At 41.3% G+C, this 20,742-nt stretch overlaps 2 protein-coding genes across 3 annotated transcripts in view; one reads left to right on the forward strand and one right to left on the reverse strand.

The window, feature by feature from the left end:
* Positions 1–8,776, reverse strand: part of TSPAN7 (tetraspanin 7) — a 137,787-nt gene extending 129,011 nt beyond the window's left edge. The window contains exon 1 of the mRNA XM_019943493.3: positions 8,604–8,776. Within this exon, the coding sequence (XP_019799052.1) occupies positions 8,604–8,684 (81 nt within the window). The 5' untranslated portion in view covers positions 8,685–8,776. The remainder of the gene's footprint in view (positions 1–8,603) is intronic.
* Positions 8,777–8,899: 123 nt separating this feature from the next.
* The window catches only part of RPGR (retinitis pigmentosa GTPase regulator), a 268,709-nt gene continuing 256,866 nt past the window's right edge, over positions 8,900–20,742 (forward strand). The window contains exons 1-2 of one of the 2 annotated variants that reach the window (XM_073798801.1): positions 8,900–9,062; positions 15,244–15,324. The gene's annotated coding sequence lies outside the window, so the exon portion shown is untranslated. The remainder of the gene's footprint in view (positions 9,063–15,243; positions 15,325–20,742) is intronic. The other variant, XM_073798793.1, reaches the window with a different exon arrangement.

Raw genomic sequence — 20,742 nt, forward strand, 5'->3', positions numbered from 1 at the left:
TAAAATTGAGAAAAGTATTTCAATCTATCTGGATAAAAAGTCAGCTAGTTTCTAAGCAACAATGTTCCACAAATGCTGTAAAAGTTAGTACCCATATCCTAACTGCATGTTGCATGCAGGAAGTTGCTTAAATAAGGAAAAAAAACTTGTCAAATTACAATGCACAAGTCTGTAATAAACACAAAGGGTTATCATTGTAGTAACAGAAAAATAGCAGAGCAATGACTCGTCTAACATCAAGCACCCCACTCCCCACCATACTTTGAACTCTGCTGCTTCCACATTAAATTAATCCACCAAGATCTGAATTAGGTCAGAAGACACATGGGCCTCCACCTGGTGGGAAGAAATTCAATGAGCAGAAAAAACAGCAGCAACTTTCAGAGCTTCATTCCCATTTGTCCAACTCCAGTCCCTGATGACCAGATGACCTTAAATAGGATGTGCTTTCATAAGCCTGTTCCAACCTAGAACATTCCCCTTGACATCCAAAAGCTTTTTAAAAACTGTAAAGTAGATACCAATATCTATTAGAATAGCCCACCTGTTGCCATCTCAGACAGTCTATTTAATCACTCGCAATCAACTACGTATTTAATTAGTACCATGCAATGTAGAGATACAGATATAAAGGACTTCCAGTTAGAGATGATGAATTGAACCCATCCATTTACCTTGGCTATCTCCCAAAACTCCACTGAAATGACACTAAAAGGATTTTTTTAACCCACAGTAACAATGAGAATGGAAGAAGAGACAACCGCAATGACATTTTGGGAGCTCAGAAAAAGCCATATCCTATGGCAGCTGTGAGAAAAGTCAAGAATAAAATATTTGCACACAAGCACCCCCAGAAGGCAGCTCCATGCACTCATGGAAGTAGGGAGGAAAGGGGGCTAAAATAAGGAGAATCTGGGGAAAGCTTTTTGAAAAGCACTTAGATCCCCCCCAACTTCCAGTCTCTGCCTTCTCCCCCATTCCAGCATGGGTTCAGAGATTTATTTTCCAGGGAGAGTGAAGTGAACTGGGGAACCAAAGCATGGTGAACATTGGCTTCTACACTTGAAACAGGAGCTTAAACAAAGGTGCATTTATACTGCATGTGGGGACATCCATATCCCTAACCTTCTTCATCCAGAGAGAAGATTGGAAGATTCTTCTACAGGAAATCTGATTAGATCAAAGGAGAAGACCTAAAGAGATTGACCTTGGTTCCAAAACTCAACTGCCCAGCCAAATCACCCAACTTATAATCAACAACTCCCACTAAGAGCTTCCAATCAGCATTTTTAGTGCTCCACTCTTAAACAACAAAGAGAAAATGGGTACCAGAAATTTGAGGTAAGTCTGTAGTATGCCAGATAACAGAGAAGCTTGGAGGAAACAGCAAAGAAAAGCAAACTTTAAAAAAAAATCACTAATATTGTCAGAAGGATTTTAAAATATTACATTTATGAAACAAGAGCAGGATGCTAGAAAAAGAAACGCTTAGGCCTCAACAGAGAGCTCCTAGATATCAACATATAAAACAAATGAAAAATGCAATAACAGGCAAGGTAAGCTGGGAGGGATCTCCCAGAAAGTAGAACAAAAAGACAAAGAGAATTAGAAAACAGAAGGGGAGACAGAGGATCTAAGAGGTCCAGCATCGAAACAGAGAGAACAGAGAAAATGAAGGGAAATTTAAAATAAAACAAAACAAAAAAACAATTCAAGAAAATTTCCCCAAACGGAAGGATATGAGTTTGCAGATTGAAAGGGTGCAGAGGAAAGAGATAAAAATAAACATACGCCAAGGGGTAGTATTGTGAAATTTCAGAGCACTAGGAACAAGACAGAGATTCCAGAAGCTTTCAAAGAACAGCAGAATTTAAGAAGAATCAAAATAACATTTGATTTCTCAACAGTAACAATACCAAGAGACCTGGGGAAAAGAGGAAGTGGCAGCAAAGTTCTGAGGGTAAATGATTTACAAACTAGAATTCTATACTCAGCCAAACTATCAAATTAAATGCAAGAGCACAGTAAGGTCTGCACAACTGCAAGGTCTCAAAAAATTAACCTCCTATGCACTCTTTTCCAGAAAGTTACTAGATTTCCTCCACCAAAATGGATGAACGACCAAGAAAGAGGAAGACTGGACATCTAGAAAACCAAGGATACAACATAAAAGGAGACAGAATTCCCCAGGATTATGGTAAACGGAGATTATAATGATGTCAGCTGCTTCAAAGGCCTGGAGAACACTAGCCCAGATCGAAGGTCAGAATGCTCTGGGACAAATGTCTCTAAGAATAGGAAACTGATAGGATACACAAAGTGTTTCAATACACTAAGTGAAGATATGCAGTTCTTGGGGAGAATACGGGGATAATTTAGTGATAAATAAAGAAAATTAACAAGCGAAGGATAAAACAAGGCAATTTTTAACTGAAGGGAAAACAAAAAGATGGGCAAGCAATCATAATAGACACACTACATGGTTCAGCTGTGAATAGGCTTCCTAATTGCATTAACGTGATCACTGACTACTGCTCTAACCAAGATGATATATGATAATGATAAACTGATAAAAGATATATTGGGGTCTACCCAATTTAGGAAAGATGGGAGTGAAGGAGAAGGTGGTAGGAGAGCTAGATCTTGATCTTCCATAGTAGGAAGACAATATATAACATCTAATACTGAAAAGTCCAGCAGATTAACTACATTACTTAGAAATGAAGGTAACATGCTAAGAGCAGCAGCTAGTAAAAGTTGGTAAACATTCTACTGAAATACCTGGCATATAAGACATTCAATGAATGTTTGTTGAATTTCACTGATATGCAAAGGAATACGTATAAACTTTGGTATGTGCCCAAATTCAAACACTGTAAAACATTAGGGGCTGTTCTTTAAGACTTTTTCCCCTCTATTTAACCCAAGTACCTAAACTTTCTGGATGACAAAAGAGAAGAAACATTTTGACTATTATTTCTTTCAATCTTCCCCCAAGAAAGATTAGTGATGCTTCCCAAATTTAAAAAAAATCACTAATATTTCACTATAAGAGAATTTGATAGCACTATTGATAAAGTTAACTGCCTCCCTGGATAATCAAAGAAGCCAAATCCAATATACACTGGAATGAAGCAAGGATATTTCTCTTCACAGTATTATTTAGTGGATGTAGCTGTAGTGGGTTTAAATCTAAGCTCAGAACACAGATGAGTGTTTAAAATACATTAAAAAATTTCTAAATCAAAACAGAATTTACCTTATCTACTGTATAGCACAGGGAACTCTACTCAATACTCTATAATGGCCTATGTGGGAATAAAATCTAAAAAAGAGTGAATATATGTATATGTATGACTGATTCGCTTTGCCGTACACCTGAAACTAACACAACATTGTAAAGCAACTATACTCCAACAAAAATTTTTTTAAAAATGGAATTTACCTTGTAAGCATCATATTGATAGTTTTCCTGTTTGTTGTTGAAAAAACTGTATTTGCCATGGAGAGATATTTTTGTATTAGTGTAAGATAGATATCTTTTTAATTCAAACATAGCAAATTCAATTCCAATTAAAATTTTAGGTAACTAAAATGTCCGGCAAACTAGCTGATCATAAAAATATAATAATTGAACTAACATTAGGATAAGTAAGTCTTATACAGTCCTCTACTCCACCTTTCCACACATCACTGTCAGGAACACATTTAAACCACCACAGGTAGACAGGAAATATCATTTTAAAAAGCCTCCCAATTGAGATGAGTTGAAATAAATACATGAGCCCAAGAGTAGTCAATAAAATTTCATTTATTCATTCATTCATTAAGTAAATACTTCCAGAGTAAACCTGTTATGTGTCAGGCACTGTTTGCTAGTCTTAAAGCACAAGATAACTTACTCCTAGGTGTGTTTTTTTTTTCCTCTTCTATAAACCTGAAAATGAAACGTACAAATCAAAGAGAATAAAGGAGCCATTTACCTAACATTCAGGTGATGCTATCTAACCGGAGGACAGATCGTCCCATCCATTTCAACACTATTATATAAAGAACTACCTACCTTTGTCTTCAAATAAAGAACTATGGTACGCCATGGATAATGTTTTTCTTCTTACTTGCGATTGTGTTGAGAATGCTCGGGTATGGAGGTTCCAAACAGTATACATTGGGAGTCTTGCATAAGACTCTCTTTTTTTACATAGGACTTACTAGTATACTATGTAAAGTTCACTAGTGCAGAGGTTGTAGGCACTGTTGACATTTTGAGCCATAAAACTCTTTCTTGTGAGGGGCTGTCCCGTACCTTGTAGTATGCTTAGCCGCACCTGTGGCCTCTACCAACTAGATGCCAGTAGCACCCCACTCCCAGCAGTAACTAAAAAATGTCTCCAGACATTGCCAACTATTGGGGGGGGGGAGGCAAAATTGTCCCCTGTTGAGAACCACTGCTTTAGAGGAATATCTCAGAGAGGGAGAGTGATTATAGATAGAGGAGGAGGCCAGATAAAACAAAGATCTCTCTTTCATAACTGTAGGTACATCAATCTCTTGATGCTACTCGTCTACCACCATTTTAAGCTCAAATGTCTTCTAGTCCTAAATCTAAACTGAGCTAAGGGAAGAGAAGCAGTCCCATTAAAATGATTCACTGAGAACAGGAAGGAAAAAAATTCTGCCTAATCTTTCCTCCATCTTTCACTTAAAAGAACACCAAGATCATCCTCTTTGTTAATTACCTAACATAACTCCAGAAGTTTTGACAAATATTTGAGTACCTACTATGTGCCAGACAGTTCTAGGTGCCAGAGAAAGATAAAGTTATCAACTGCATTTACTGAATTGTTGTCACTCTTATAGACAGTGTTTTCTTCATAGTCTTGCATTTGGTGAAGGATTCTTAAATATGACACCAAAAGCACAAGCAACAAAAGAAAAATAGGTAGACTGGACTTTATCAAAATAAAAAACATTTGTATTTCAAAGGATACCACCAAGAAAGTGAATAACCAACACACAGAATAGGAGAAAATATTTGCATATGATATACTTGATAAGAGACTTGAGTCAAGAATACATAAAGAACATATACAACTCAATAATTAAAAAATAACAAAATAAAAATTGATCAAAGGATACGAAGAGACATTTCTTCAAGGAAGATATACAAATGACCAATAAGCACATACAAAGATGCTCAACATCATTACTCATCAAGGAAATTCAAATCCAAACCACAATGAGATACCCATTAGGATGGCTAGAATTTTAAAAGTCAGATAATAACAAATGTTGGCAAGGATGTGGAGAAATCAACATACTCATACACTGCTGGCAGGAATGTAAAATGGTAGTCACTTTGGAAAACAGTCTGGCAGTTCTTCAAATGATTTATCACAGTTACCATATGACCCAGCAATTCCACACCTAGGTATATACTCAAGAGGAATGAAGACAGGTTCACACAAAAACTTGTACATAAATGTTTGTAGCACTGTTACTCATAATAGCCAAAAGACAGAAACAACCCAAATGTCTAGCAGTGGACAAATGAATGAACAAAATGTGATACAGGCATACAGTGGAGTATTATTTGGCCATAAAAAGGAATAAACATGGATGAATTTTGAGAACGTTACGCTAAGCAAAAGTAGCCATTCACAAAAGACCACATACTCTATGATTTCATTTAGATGAAATGTCCAAAAAAGGGAAATCTATAGATACAGAAAGTAGATTAGGGCTTCCCTGGTGGCGCAGTGGTTAAGAATCCGCCTGCCAATGTATGGGACACAGGTTCGAGCCCTGGTCCGGGAAGATCCCACATGCCATGGAGCAACCAAGCCCATGTGCCACAACTACTGAGCCTGCGCTCTAGAGCCCGCGAGCCACAACTACTGAAGCCCGCACGCCTAGAGCCGGTGCTCCGCAACGAGAAGCCACCGCAATGAGAAGCCCGCGCACCGCAACGAAGAGTAGCCCCCGCTCGCCGCAACTAGAGAATGCCCACGTGCAGCAACAAAGACCCAACTCAGCCAAAAATAAATAAATAAATACATTTATATTTTGAAAAGAAGAAAGATTAGTGATTGCTTGGGGTGGTGGGGCTTATTGGGAGGACAAGGGGAATGACAGCTAAAGTGCATGGGGTTTCTTTTTCAGGTAATAAAAATGTTCTAAAATTGACTGGGGTGATGGTTGCACAAATCTGTGAATATACTAAACCCACTGAATTGTACACTTTAAAAAGGGTGAATTATATGTTATGTGAATTACTTCTCAATAAAGCTGTTTAAAAAGAAAAACAGCATTTAAGGTACAATGGAGAACACAGCATTTGGACCATGGTTTATTAATGAAAATGTCTTGCTTAAAATACCCTTGCATCTGGAGAGATCTCATTCTTTGGTTGTGAAGTATGAAATGATTATTGAAGGCTATTTAAACTACTGAAAATGCTTTAGGTAAACACTTTAAGACTATGGAAATCTTGGAAGTAGGAAAACATTAAAATGCAGGCATCAAGGAACTTCAGAGGACATAAAATTCTGTGCTTAAGATGTATCAGGGTGCATTAAGTAATTAGATTCATGAGGTGGGGGGAAGGTAAGCCAAGAAGAGTTAAAGAGCTCATATGAAAAGGCTTCGTCTAGAAGACTCCCTTCTTTACCAGCCTGCAGGGATGCTGAAAGATTTTTCAGGAAGCTAAAAATAATCACCCATATGATTTACTCCAGTAACAAATAGGAAGTCAAGTAAATACTAAAGGATCAAACACAAAGAGATTTAATGAAACAAACAAAAACAGCTAAGCCAGTTCCGAGGAATGGCTACTGGGAAGTTTCAGCAACCAGCATGCATTATTGCTTTTTCCAAGAAGAACATAATATAGGATCTGTGCAGAGCTCACAATTCCACTGCTGAAATTTTTCAACCTGTGTTGTTTTCAGTCCAAATAAAGTCCATTTCTGTGGCTGCCTTGTGTGATATACCTGTTATTCTATCTTATCTCACTGCAGAGTTCTTGGTATGCCTGGTCTCCAGAGTCCACAATTCCCCGACCTGAAGAATCACCAATGCCAGTGACAAGGAATGTCCGCGGGGGTGGGGGCACATTAGGGATTTTTAAAAAAATCCTTAATAAATCTCAGTTCCTGTCTTGGTCATTACAAACAGCTTGTTTCACCATCAAGCCGAGTCTGGGTACCTCATAAAGCACTGTGCCCCAGTTTCAAACCAAAATTAGGACCAATTAGGGCTAATTGGCAAAGAGAAAAACAACCAAAGGCAGGACTGGCTTTTTCTGCAGAGCCTCAGGTTTCAAAATGACTGCCTTGAACGCTGAAATGACCCAGATTATTTGTGTGTGTGTGTGTGTGTGTCTGTGTGTCTGTGTGTGTCTGTGTGTGTGTGTGTGTGTGTGTGTGTGTGTGTGTTGGGGGGGGTGATGACAGACATTCATTCTCCTGCAGGGTGGCTGTGGCTTGGTGTAGGAAAGGAGAACTTGGGGAGAAGGGAGTCGTCAACATGGAAAGAGAAATAATGGGGAATGATCTTTAGGTACCACCTACTTCAAATGAATCACTGCAGTGTCAGCCCGGCACTGACTCCACGAATTGCCAAACAGGATGAGGTAAGGCACAAGCCTGGAGCACCCCCCGCACCCCACCGCCCGCCCCGCTCCTCCTCCTCCTGCGCGCAAAAGCGCGCATAGCTCCGCGAAGCGCACCACGCAGCCCCCCAAGGCTTCGGCTGAGGGGCTGACGTCATCCTTCTGCAATGAGCTTCAAGGACCGGTAGCAGCACCAGTTAGATGGGGAGCAGAGTTGAGGCGCTACTGCCGTCACCAAGTGGCTGGGGTCCTTCCCCAGGGCTCTGCGGATTGGGTTTACGCAATGACAGAAAGATAAGTGTAAGGGTGCAAGGGCGTGGGAAAAGGGTCCTAAGACCCATCTCCTGGGTCGCCGAGAAAGCGCAAAGATGCCCCTGGGTTATGTAAGACCCTCTCCCCTCTGTGCGTCTCCGCGCGGCAACGGCGCCCGCCCCCCATCACTGCGTTTGGAGGCCTTTGGTCGCCCTTGCCCAGCCAGGCAGCTCAGGGCTCCCAGCGCCTGCCTCTCGCAGCCCCGCGGGGTCGGGAATAACCGGGAATCTGGGATCAAACCCTGCACTCTCGCGCCTGCTCCCAGCCGGCCACAGGTTAGCTCCAAGAGACACCGCGAACGGGCTGCTAAGGGAGGGTGGGGAGGGGTGTCCAGAGTGGAAAACAGACGAATAAACCCGCAACTTTCCCCAAAGGCTGACCCTAACCCGCGAGTTAAAAAAATAAGTCAATGCATTAAAATATTTTGGAAAGGTCGGCAACCTGCAGTCACCGCCACCACGCAGCCCCTTACACCCTGCACCGGGCGGGGTCCAGGGTCTGAGCAGCCCCAAGCCTGCACCCCGCCATCCTGCAGCCCCAGCCCTGCGTCTGTCTCCTGAAGGAGGGGACCGAGATTTGATATTTGCTTTGGGTTTTTTCCTCCCCCTTCCCTTCCCGGAGCATCACTACACTGACCGATGGACGGCGGCCCAGCCGCCGGTCAGGCGTAGCCACTCACCCAGAAGACGAAGGAGTAGATGATGAGGAGGGTTTTGAGACAGGTTATCACAGGTTTGGTCTCCATTCTCCTCGATGCCATACTACAGAGCTCCGGCGGCAGCGGCGGCGGCGGCGGCGGCAGCGGCGGCGGCGGCGGCGGCGGCAGCGGCGTGCGGCGGGCCGGCGCGCGGGAGGGGGAAGGAGGCGGGGCGGGGCCGGGCGGGGCGGAGGCGCGTGCCGCGAGAGGCCCCGTGAGCGCGCAGACGAGACGTTGCGTGTGCGTGAGCGCGCACTCGGCAGAGCCCCCGCTGAAGGAACAGGCCGGCAGAGACTGCGCATGCGGAGAAGGCCGCCCGCCTCCGCGAGCCCGCGCAGTCTCAGACCCCGAGCCGAGGAGCGGGGCAGGGCAGCCAGGAGGGAGTAGGAGAGCCTGGATGGAGGCCGGGTCGAAGGTCAGGGCCTTTTCGTGGCCGCCGTGGTACGTGAGTTTCTGCTTTGTACACAATGGGGCTTTACATTTGCAGGGTTGTCTGCATCTGGTTTATTGCTATCCCCGGAAAGCAGTCAGGTTTCTGCATTTGGACGCCCCACCAGGCCTCCTCAGATGGAAGTGGCCCAGTAGTCATGTCCTTGGAACAAGCAGGCCTTGTCTCTGCCAGTAACAGACTGTGGCAGGTGGCCGGAGATACAGCTGGAGGGATAGTCAGGAACCCGGGAACTCAGACAGACACCCCCAGTCCTTGCCAACGCGGGAGCTCCTTGTTTTAGATTTCCTCACATTTTGAAATGATGAAGCCGAATGACAAGAAGTTTCTGTATGAAGGTACCATTGTTCCTGCACATAAAATGGATAACAGATAACAGAAAAAAAATGTTTAAAGTCCCTGAGACTCATTTTTCCCACCCCAACAAGTACAGACCACCTCACACTAAAAGAGAACTGTTTCAGGGTCAAAAAATACAGTTAAACAACAATTCAAAAGTTGCTCAAAAAGCTAAACATAAAGTTACCATATGACCCAGCGATTCCACTCCTAGGTATAGAACCAAAAGCAATGACAACTTGTCCACACAAAAGCCTGTCCATGAATGTTCATAGCACCATTTACCATAGCCAGAAACAACCCCAATGACCATCAATTATGAATGGATAAACATAATATAGTACATCCATACAATGGAAAATTATTTGGCCACAAAAAGGAATGCAGTACTGGTACATGCTTTAACATGTATGAACTTTGAAAATACGCTAAATGAAAGAAGCCAGACACAAAAGACCACATGTTGAACTGTCCATTTATAGGCAATGTCCAGGATAGATCCATTGAGACAGAAATAGATTAGTGGTTGCAGGGGGCGGCAGGAATGAGGAGTGACTGTTAGTGAGTAGGGGGGTTCTTCGGGGAGTGACAACAGTGTTCTAGAATTAGACTGTGGTGACGGTTGCACAATTTTGTGAATATACTAAAAACCACTGAATTGGACACTTTAAAAGGGTGAATTTTATGGCATGTGAATTATATCCCAATAAAAAAGTAACGTACTCTCCACCCAGATTTCCTGTGGATGGTTTGTAGAGGAACACACAGTACAGATTCTGTGGGAGATTTCACTTGATTCCTGAGAGAGTCTGCAGTCAAAACAGCAGCACTGTCACAGGCTAACTCAGTTGTGGATGATGTTAAGGATACCTTTTGTGAAAGAGTGAAAAACAGTCAATAAAGCTTGAGGAAAGCCTGCCAAGGTCGGTTGCAGGAGTAATTATTACCGCCAATGGGTTGTACATGGTCCCAGGTCAGTGAGGTCATTGTATAAACAGGACACAAATATGAGGAAGAGGAGAGCTTGCTTAAGGTAATGATCAACCATAACAAAGAAGTATGTGGACATAGAGAGGAGTAGAGAAGAATATGGGTGCAGGTGAAAAAAGGATTAGGGAACAGATTGGCAAGGTTTCTCTTATAAAGGAAGACCTTGCACAATGATTCTCTACTCTGGTTGCTCATTTGCATCACCTGGAGAACTTAAAACAATGACAACAACAAGAACAAAGCTCTGACTGCCTGTGCCCAATCCCAGGTAGCCTGAGTCATTTGGTCCAGAGTGAGGGCTCAGCAGTTCTTAAAGTTCTTCAGGTGGTCCTAATAGGAATCAAGAGTGGAGGGACGCTGTCCCTACTGCAGTGAGCTCAAACCCAACTTCAGAAAGGAGCTTTCTCCTTCATTTTTACAGTCCCTGGGCAGCAACAAAAGAAGGATACTGAAGATTTCAAACCCAGTGAGTACTCTTAGCCAAAAAAAAGTTCTTGCCCATGCATAATTACTCTGTAAAGGGGTCAGAAATCTCCATTTTCAACCCAACAGGGGCACTGCTGAGCATCATAGATAATTTCATGAGTTAATATATGATATTCACAGATGGTGCCCATCAGCTCAACTAACTCACCATTTCACAGTTTGGAGCTTTTTGGGGTCCAGATTCTTGAAAACTTGGACTGTTCTAGCAAAAATAAGTTATTTAAATGTAAAGATAAATCTGAATAGTCAGCAATGTAATTAATGGGTAAATTACCATAGTTCATAGCTGGATCCTTGCTATTCAAATTGTGGTTTATGATATAATAGGGTGACAAACCATGCCAATTTTCCCAGGACTGAGGGGTTTCCTTTAACTCTGGATTTTTATTGCTAAAAGCAAAACCAGTCAGCCACCCTATCAGTGAACTAGCAGCACTGATATCAGCTGGGAGAGTTTACTGAAAATGCAGAACCTCAGGCCTCACCGCAATCCCATGTTAACAAGGTCCCCAGGGGATTCAGATGCACAGTAATGTCTGTCAGTTGGTCATGGATTGAATTGTGTCCTCCAAAATGAGATGTTGAAGTCCTAACCCCATTACCTCAGAATGTGACCTTATTTGGAAATAGTGTTGTTGCAGATGTAATTATTTAAATTAAGAGGAGGCCATCCTGGAATAGGGTAAGCCCTTAATCCAATATAACTGGTATCCTTGAAAGAAGGAGAGACCCAGGAAGAGGGCCGTGTGAAGACACAAAGACAAACAGGGTAAATGCCGTGTGACTGATTGAAATGATGCAGCTGCAAGCCAGAAGCGCCAAGGATTGACCATTACCACTAGAAGTCAGGAAGAGGCAAGAATTCTACTTAGTCTCAGAGGAAGCATGGCCCTACTGACAATTTGATTTCAGACTTCTGGCCTTCAGAACTGTGAGAAAATAAATTTTTTAAGTTATTTTAAGCCACCCATTTGGGGGTATTTTGTTACAGCAGCCACAGGAAACTAATACATGTCTAAGATTCACTGATCTCCAGTTCCTCAAAATATGACCACAGCTACCATATCACCTAGCACTGTTAGGTGTGACAAAATTGAAAGCAGGTGTTCTAACAAAAACGTGTACATGAGTGTTCACAGTAGCACTAATCACAACAGCTGAAGGGTGGAAACAACTTAAACAAATGTCTATCAACTAAGGAATGGGTAAACAAACTATGATAAATCCATACAATGGAATATTATTCAGGCATAAAAAGGAATGAAGTACTAACACATGCTACCATATGGATGAATCTTTTTTTTCTTTTTTTAAATTTATTTTTGGCTGTGTTGGGTCTTTGTTGCTGTGCGTGGGCTTTCTCCAGTCGCGGTGAGTGGGGGCTACTCTTTGTTGCAGCGTGCAGGCTTCTCATTGCGGTGGCTTCTCTTGTTGCAGAGCATGGGCTCTAGGTGCCCGGGCTTCAGGAGTTGTGGCTCCCAGGCTCTGGAGCGCAGGCTCAATAGTTGTGGCACACGGGCTTAGTTGCTCCGCGGCATGTGGGATCTTCCCAGAACAGGGCTCAAACCCGTGTCCCCCGCATTGACAGGCGGATTCTTAACCACTGCGCCACTGGGGAAGCCATATGGATGAATCTTGGAAACTTTATACTGAGTGAAAGAAGCCATACAAATATCACATATTGTATTATTCCATTTTTGTGAACTATCCAGAACAGGCAAATCCACAGAGACAGAAAGCAGATTAATGGTCGCCTGGGGCTGGGGGAGGAGGGAATGGGAAGTGACTGCTTAATAGGTCTAGTGTTTCCCGTTGAGCTGATGAAAAAGTTCTGCAGCTAGAGAGTGATGATGGTTGTACAACATTGTGAATGCACTTAATGCCTCTGAATTGTACACTTTTAAATGGTTAAAAATAGTAAATTTTATGTTATGTATATTTTATCACATACACAAATAACATATAACCACAGCAAGTCCAAAGGCCCTGTGGCCTGAAGGAATGATATATTTGAGGAGCTGACAAAAGGTCAGCAAGGCTCAATAGCAGGAGGCCAGAGAGAGGTCAGCCCATCCAGGTCCTGTTAGATGATGATAAGAATTTTAATATTTTGCTTATAAACGAGGAGCTTTTGATTTTTATTTGTCTTAAATGGAGCAAGTACTGGGAGGAGAACCAGACTGCCACCAGAGCACTTACGTGGTCCCTGCTCCTCCTGTCACCCCCTCAATCTGTTGTTCCCACAGCAACCAGAGTGATCTTGTTCAAACACAAACCATATCATGTCACCCTCTCACTTAAACCCCTCCAGTGGCTTCCCATCATTGCCCAAAGAATCAGATTTCGACTCTTTCCCCTGACTTAGAAAGCATACATGAGCTGACTCCAACTTCCTCTCCCATGACTCCCCCTGTACCCCTGTGTTTCCGCTGCTCTGGCCTTCTTTCAGCTCTTCAATCAGACTTCATTTTGCCTGAAAGCCTTCATATTAGCTGGTCCTATCTTTAGAATGCTTTGCCCCTTAAACTCTGAATGGCTGGTCCCTCACTTCCTGTCATTTAGATCTCAGTATAGATGTCACCTCCTCGGAAAGGCCATTTCACATGAAAATAGCCACCCAGTCACTATATATTCTAATTCTCTGCATCACACTTATCTAACGTTTTCTTATTTGTGTGCTTGTTTTGTTGTCCTCCTCTCCAAACAGGCAGGTAGTTTTGTCTGTCTTGTTCACTGTTGTATCCCCAGTACCTAGATACAATAGCAACTCAAAAAATGTTGAACAGGGCTTCCCTGGTGGCGCAGTGGTTGGGAGTCCGCCTGCCGATGCAGGGGGCATGGGTTCGTGCCCTGGTCCGGGAGGATCCCGCATGCCGCGGAGCAGCTAGGCCCGTGAGCCATGGCCGCTGAGCCTGCGCGTCTGGAGCCTGTGCTCCGCAACAGGAGAGGCTGCGACAGTGAGAGGCCCGCGCACCGTGATGAAGAGTGGCCCCCGCTCGCTGCAGCTGGAGAAAGCCCTCGCACAGAAACGAAGACCCAACACAGCCAAAAATAAATATAAAATAAATAAATAAATTTTTAAAAATGTTGAACAGATGGATGGTACATAGTAGTCATTCAATAGATGATTGTTGCCTGATTGAAGAAGGATGTGGTATTTGAAATGGACTTTGAAATATGTATAAGATAATGGCGGTCTTTGAGCAATGGAGAAGTTGATCATTATGGGCTACGGAACAGCATGAACAAAGGCAGAAAGCTAACTCAGATGAGTGGTGAGGTGCACTAGAAGACCCAGAGTAGGAAAGGATGCAGAAATGTAGGTTGGAGGAGGGCCTTACTCAGGCCAAGTTTGACTCTCTTGTTTAGTAGGGGAGTGATGTGATCTGACCCATGTTTTTACCAAAGTAATTTGGGAAGCAGTATGCAGGATTAGAGGTTGCAGAAGAGAGAGACTAGAAACAGGAAAAGAGTTAGGAGGTAACTGCAATAACCTAATTGGGAGTTGATGAGGGCTGGGCCTTGGGAAGTGGAAGTGGGGCTGGAGGAGGGGCCGAGGCAGTGCATGTCAACTCTGGCTGCATTAAAATCTGCTGGGGAGCATTTAGACTTGTGCATGCCTGGGCTCCATCCCACAGAGATTCCGGTTAACTCGGTCTCTGGTGGGCCCCCAGCAGTCAGTATTTTTAAAAGCTCCCTATATGCTCTAGCTGGGATTGAAATCCCTGGGACAGATAAAAGAAACTGTTCAGAAATAGAATAGACAGCCTTCAGGACTAAGTGGATTTGGGTAATGAAGGAAAAGGAGGAATTGAATATGACTTACTTCTAGTCTGAGTAAACTTGGAGGACAGCTTTTAAAATGCATAATCTCAATATATGGTACATCTAAACAAGGGACTAGTTTACAGTTATTAGCGGGTATGTATATGAAGAACTTTTTTAGTCACAAAAGGACATTTTTGTTATAATATTAAGGAAAAATAAAACAATAGAAAATTTTATATGCACTATGACCTGAACTATGTAAGAACATATAGAAAAGAAATTGGAAGAAAATGTGTATAAAATGTTCACACTGGTAGCTCAGGGGTGGGCGTGGGGTTATAGGTGATTTTATTTCCCATTTTTTATATATACTCTATTTTCCCAAATTTCTAAATGATCATATATAACATTTATAATAAAAGAGGATATTTTATAAAGGAAGCCCTCTACACAAAAGATTAAAATATTAAAGTTTTTAGGGCTTAAGGGGGGAAAATCTTGAACTGTTTTGAGAATTTGCTTAAGTGAACTTTGAGCATATGTCCATTCATCTAAATTTCTGTATTTATTAATATATCTGTGTGTTTCCAGGGATCCCCACCTGAACACTGCAAGTGACTTCTACCCTGGGATTCAGAAATGTCTACAGGACTGAGACCGGACCCGCTAAAGGTATGTTTGCAAAAGCCACTCAGGAAAGCACTCAACCAAAGAAACGAGAGAACTAAGGTTTGCAGATTTGGTCTAAGGAGCCTTGGTGTAAGTATCAGAGAATTAGGGTTGTTCTGAGGACAGCTCGATATATATTATACATGGAATGAATGATGCAGTGTTTCCTCATTAGGGATTTATCCCTGAGCCTTGGGGGAAAGCTGATGTTTAAAAAAAAAAGCTAGATTAGAAAAAAAATTTCATAGAGATATTGGGAGCATAAAGTTTTACAGCCAATATAGCCTGCTTAACAAAAAATTTCAGGGACAAAGGGTACTGTTCTCATTTCAACAGAATGACAGCTGAATGTCTCAGAACATGGAGCGGAAACATAAGCATCTCAGACAGCTTCCCCAGACAGCACAAATTAAAAGGAAGGAAAAGGCCAATGCCACCCTGTGACAGGACTACACTTGTGAGACTATAGTGGCAGGTCTAAGTGATAGCTAGGAAGACCAGATTTTTAAATACAAGTGCTACCTCCCTTCCCACTGGGGACTTTCTGAACATGTTGGGAGGAATTTGAGAGGGATTGAAGTTCTTCAATTTTGGTGTTTTTTTTTTTTTTTGACCCGGCAATTCCTCCTCTATGACTTTTCCTTACAAAAATAAATAAATGTACAACATGTATTTATAAGATTACTAATTGCAAAATTCATTATTGGAATAGTGAAAGATGGAAACAATACAAATATTCATCAAAAGTGTCTTGCCATTTAGTCATTCATTCTACAAAATTTTTGAACACCTGCTGTTTGCCAGGTGCTCGTCTAAGCATTGGAGATACAGCTGTGACCAAACCAAACCAAGTCCCTATCCTCAGGGAGCTTGCACTCTTCTGCGGAAGACAAACAATAAAATAAATTTTAGCGTATCCATACTATAGAATGCTATGATGTAGGTATATGTTATATGTTAGGTATATTTATACTGAATTAACACAAAAGGTCTATCAAGATATATATATATATATATATATACACATATATATATAATATATAATTTTTACTTATAAAAACAAGTTACAGAAGAGAATTATAATATTCTTCTGAGACTGTAATAATAAAATGTATTAGATCATTCTGAGGAAAACATCAGGATGAAAGATACATGACAAGCTTTGAATGATGGAATTTCACCTCTGAAAATGCTCATTTGATTTTTTTTTACAAGCAGTATTACATTTATAATAAAAATAAGTTATTAAAAAGAGACACTATAGAGGCTAAACCCTAGAAATGCTTTTTGAAAAATTGTTATTGGGATTTTATATTTATCCTGTGGCTGTTGAGCATAGGGAAATTCAGGTAAAACTTTTGTACGTATGGAGGTACAAAAATTATAATTATGACTTCAGAATAATTCCTTTTGACCTCAACCAAATGGGAATGCAATGTGAAGAAAATAATTTTTGAGGTAAACTATGTCATTAAAGCTCCACGTGGATATAACAGTGTTGTTCCCGTCATGATGACACACATCTACTTTTGGAGGGACAGAGCAGAGCTATTTAGAGCTGTTCTGTTTTACATATCATTTGTTTACTGCTGAGCTCAAGGACGCATCCCTTTTTAAATGCCTTTCTTAGCAATTAAATAACATTGTCCATTGGGTTCAGAAACTGTCCCATTGATGGCTTTGCTTTCTACATTTATGTTGTATTTCCAGAGAAATAATCGAAATATCCAGCAACAGGGGATTCGTTAAATAAATGATGTTATTGTGCAGTCACTTTTCAATTGACTCTCAGCTATACTTGCGATGCTCTTCTCTGTATCACAGGTGGTTAGAAACCAGTAAACTACATTTTCCATATTCCCTTTCAGCTTGCATCACATGAGGTTTGCTACTGGGAGGCACTGGTGGGGAAACTATAAGGTGGAAAAGAGAGTAGCCTTTTTGTCTGTCTCTAGGGGTCCTTCCAATAGCAATAGAGGCAGCAGCAATGACTACAGGCAACTATTTGTTCCCAAAACATCTGTGGCAGTTTTAACAGATTAGTAAGGCTATGGACTCCTGGGTTTCTACTCAGTGGTAGTAGAGGCAGCAGTAGTACCTCTCACAGGTCAGTATTGAGTGTCACAAGTGCAATGGCCCACATATGGGCTCCAGCCCCAGGAGTGGTGGCAGCTTTCAGGTTTCTAGGTAAGACACACTGTGATCAATTGTTTGCAGAACTGGCCAGAATTCCTTCTCTCCCTGTTTCAACGCCCCTTTGCAATGTGACTTTGCAATTTTTCACATAAAAAGTGGAATCTGTTTCCCTACTCTTGGAATCTGGGCTGACCTTGTTCCTTACTTTGAACAATAGAAGGTAGACAAAATGGCACTGTGACAGTCCCAAGCCTAGGTCCCAAGAGGACTCTCGGGCTTCTGCTCATTCTCTTGGAGCCACGTGACTGCCATGGAATAAGCCCACACTGGCCTGCTAGAGAGTGAGAAACCATGTGGGTCTGAGTCTAGCCAGTCCTCTTGTCCCAGCTGAGGTCCCCAAACATGTAAAGGAGCCCAGCCAAGATCAGCAAAGCCAACCCACAACCAACTGTAGATGCATGAGGGCCCTCAACTGAGACCAGAGAAATACCTAGATGAATCCAGCCTAAATTGTTAACCACAGAACGTTTTCTTAAGTAAATTCTGGTTTTACACGAGTCAGTTTGAAGTGGTTTGTTACGTAGTGATAGCTAACTAATATATACCTTTCTCTCTTTTTTTTTTTAGCATGTTTTATAACTTTGTAGCAAGTTACTAGCATTAAGTCTGTTCCTGCATTAAATGTATAGAGTGGTTTCTGTTTGCCTGCTGGATACTGACTGTTACAAATGCTATGTCCATAGAATGGGATTCTATCAGATTAATGTTCAAGTAGAATACTTTGACATAGGGAAATTCCCATAGTATGTTTTTAAGTGAAAAAATGAAATTATAAAAAGTACATGTAGTATGATGCCAATTTGGATATATATATACACACACACATAAATAGTGATAATTATTACCTCATGATCTGATATCTGATCCCTTTGTGATTTTTTTCCTTTACTCTTTACATTTTCTACATTTACTAAATGCTTTGTGAAAGCATGTATTTCCTTTATCATTAGAAAAAATTTTATTTATTTTAATTTATTTTATTGAAGTATAGTTGATTTACAATGTTGTGGTAATTTCTGCTGTACAGAAGAGTGATTCAGTTAAAAAAAAATATATATATATATATACACACATGCACACATTCTTTTTCATATTCTTTTCCATTATGGTTCATCACAGGATATTGAATATAGTTACCTGTGCTGTACAGTAGGCCCTTGTTGTTTATCCACTCTGTATATAATAGTTTGCATCTGCTAACCCCAAAATCCCAGTCCATCCCTCCTCCACCCCCCTCCCCCTTGGCAACCACAAGTCTGTTCTCTATGTCTCTGAGTCTGTTTCTGTTTTGTAGATAAGTTCATTTGTGTCATGTTTTAGATTCCACATATAAGTGATGTCATATGGTATTTGTCCTTCTCTTTCTGACTTACTTCACTTCATTTAGTATGATAATCTCTAGGTCAGTCCATGTTGCTGCAAATGGCATTATTTCATTCTTTTTTATGGCTGAGTAGTATTCCATTGTATATATGTACCACATCTTTATCCATTCATCTGTCAATGTATATTTAGGTTGTTTCCATGTCTTGACTATTGTGAATAGTGCTGCTATGAACATAGGGGTGCATGTATTGTTTCGAATTATAGTTTTGTCTGGATATATGCCCAGGAGTGGGATTGCTAGATCATATGGCAACTCTACTTTTAGTTTTCTGAGGAACCTCCATACTGTTTTCCATAGTGGCTGCACCAATTTACATTCCCACCAACAGTGTAGGAGGGTTCTCTTTTCTCCATACCCTCTCCAGCATTTGTTATTTGTAGATTTTTTTAAATGATGGCCGTTCTGACTGGTGTGAGGTGCTACCTCATTGTAGTTTTGATTTGCATTTCTCTAATAATTAGCAATGTTGAGCATCTTTTCATGTGCCTGTTGGCCATCTGTATGTCTTCTTTGGAAACATATCTATTTAGGTCTTCTGCCCAGAAAAAAATTTTATTTTAAATTGTTAATTTTTCAGGATATCTAGATTGATATTTGGTTTGGGGGAGCCATGATGCTTTCTGTAACTCCCTCTTTAGCAATGTATACAAAACGAGTGGGTTTTGTTTTTTGTGTTTTTTTAAAAAAAATAGGTGACAGGGGAACAGTGTCTTATATCTGCTAACAGTGTCCCAAGCTAGGTTGCAAGACAAGCTCACCCTTGTTGCCCTGTAATCCATAATCACACAGTAGCATATGAAGTGGGACATAAACCATATTTTTCTTTCTACTTTCTAAATCCTTCAAGTCACCTGACAACAAAGCTGCTGAAATATCTTCCTGACATGTATCCCCTACATGTGTCCAGCTCTAGATAATTCACTCAGCAGGTGTATAAATCTTTGATTACTCATAATCTTCTATTAAAAGGATGTTATGCTTTTATACTGACTTCACTATCTGTGTAAATGCTGTATTTATCCTGTGACATAAAAGATATAATTGATGGAAACATGACTCAGAAGCATTCAGCCAAAAGGTAATAGTTCCAGATATACAGGTTCTGTGCAGTTTTTTTTAATTAGTTAATTAATTTGTTTATTTGGGGCTGCGTTGGGTCTTCCTTGCTGTGCACGGGCTTTCTCTAGTTGTGGCGAGCAGGGGCTACGCGTTGTGGTGCGCTGGCTTCTCATTGCAGTGGCTTCTCTTGTTGTGGAGCACGGGCTCTAGGGCACTCGAGCTCAGTAGTTGTGGCACGTGGGCTCTAGGGCGCAGGCTCAGTAGTTGTGGCACACGGGTTTAGTTGCTCCGCGGCATGGGGGATCTTCCCGGACCAGGGCTCGAACCCGTGTCCCCTGCATTGACAGGTGGGTTCTTAACCACTGTGCCACCAGGGAAGTCCGTTTTTTAACCATTTTAGTCATTTATATCGTAATGTTTATTGACCCTATTTTTCAAACCCAAAGATTGATTAGTGTTCTCTGACTTCAGTAGGAATATTCTCTACATAATAGTGACTAATGTATTTTAGTTAGATTCATTTATTAGAGAAGTATCTTTGTACTTTAATAAAATAATACATAAAAATGAGTATGTTGAAATTCCTTCTATTTACAGTGAAATGTACTTTAGATATTCAACCATGCAGATGTTAAATAACCGAGACCAGAGCCCTTATTTAAATGTATAAGTGGCTAAATTTAAGGTGAAGACTGGGCCAGCATGCTGAAGCAGAGTGGAACATTGAGCTGATTATCAATGAGTTAACCTCTAAATTCAGTCCATATGCATGACCCTGA

Source organism: Tursiops truncatus, chromosome X, assembly GCF_011762595.2.
Source record: "Tursiops truncatus isolate mTurTru1 chromosome X, mTurTru1.mat.Y, whole genome shotgun sequence".
Classification (NCBI taxonomy): Eukaryota; Metazoa; Chordata; class Mammalia; order Artiodactyla; family Delphinidae; genus Tursiops; species Tursiops truncatus.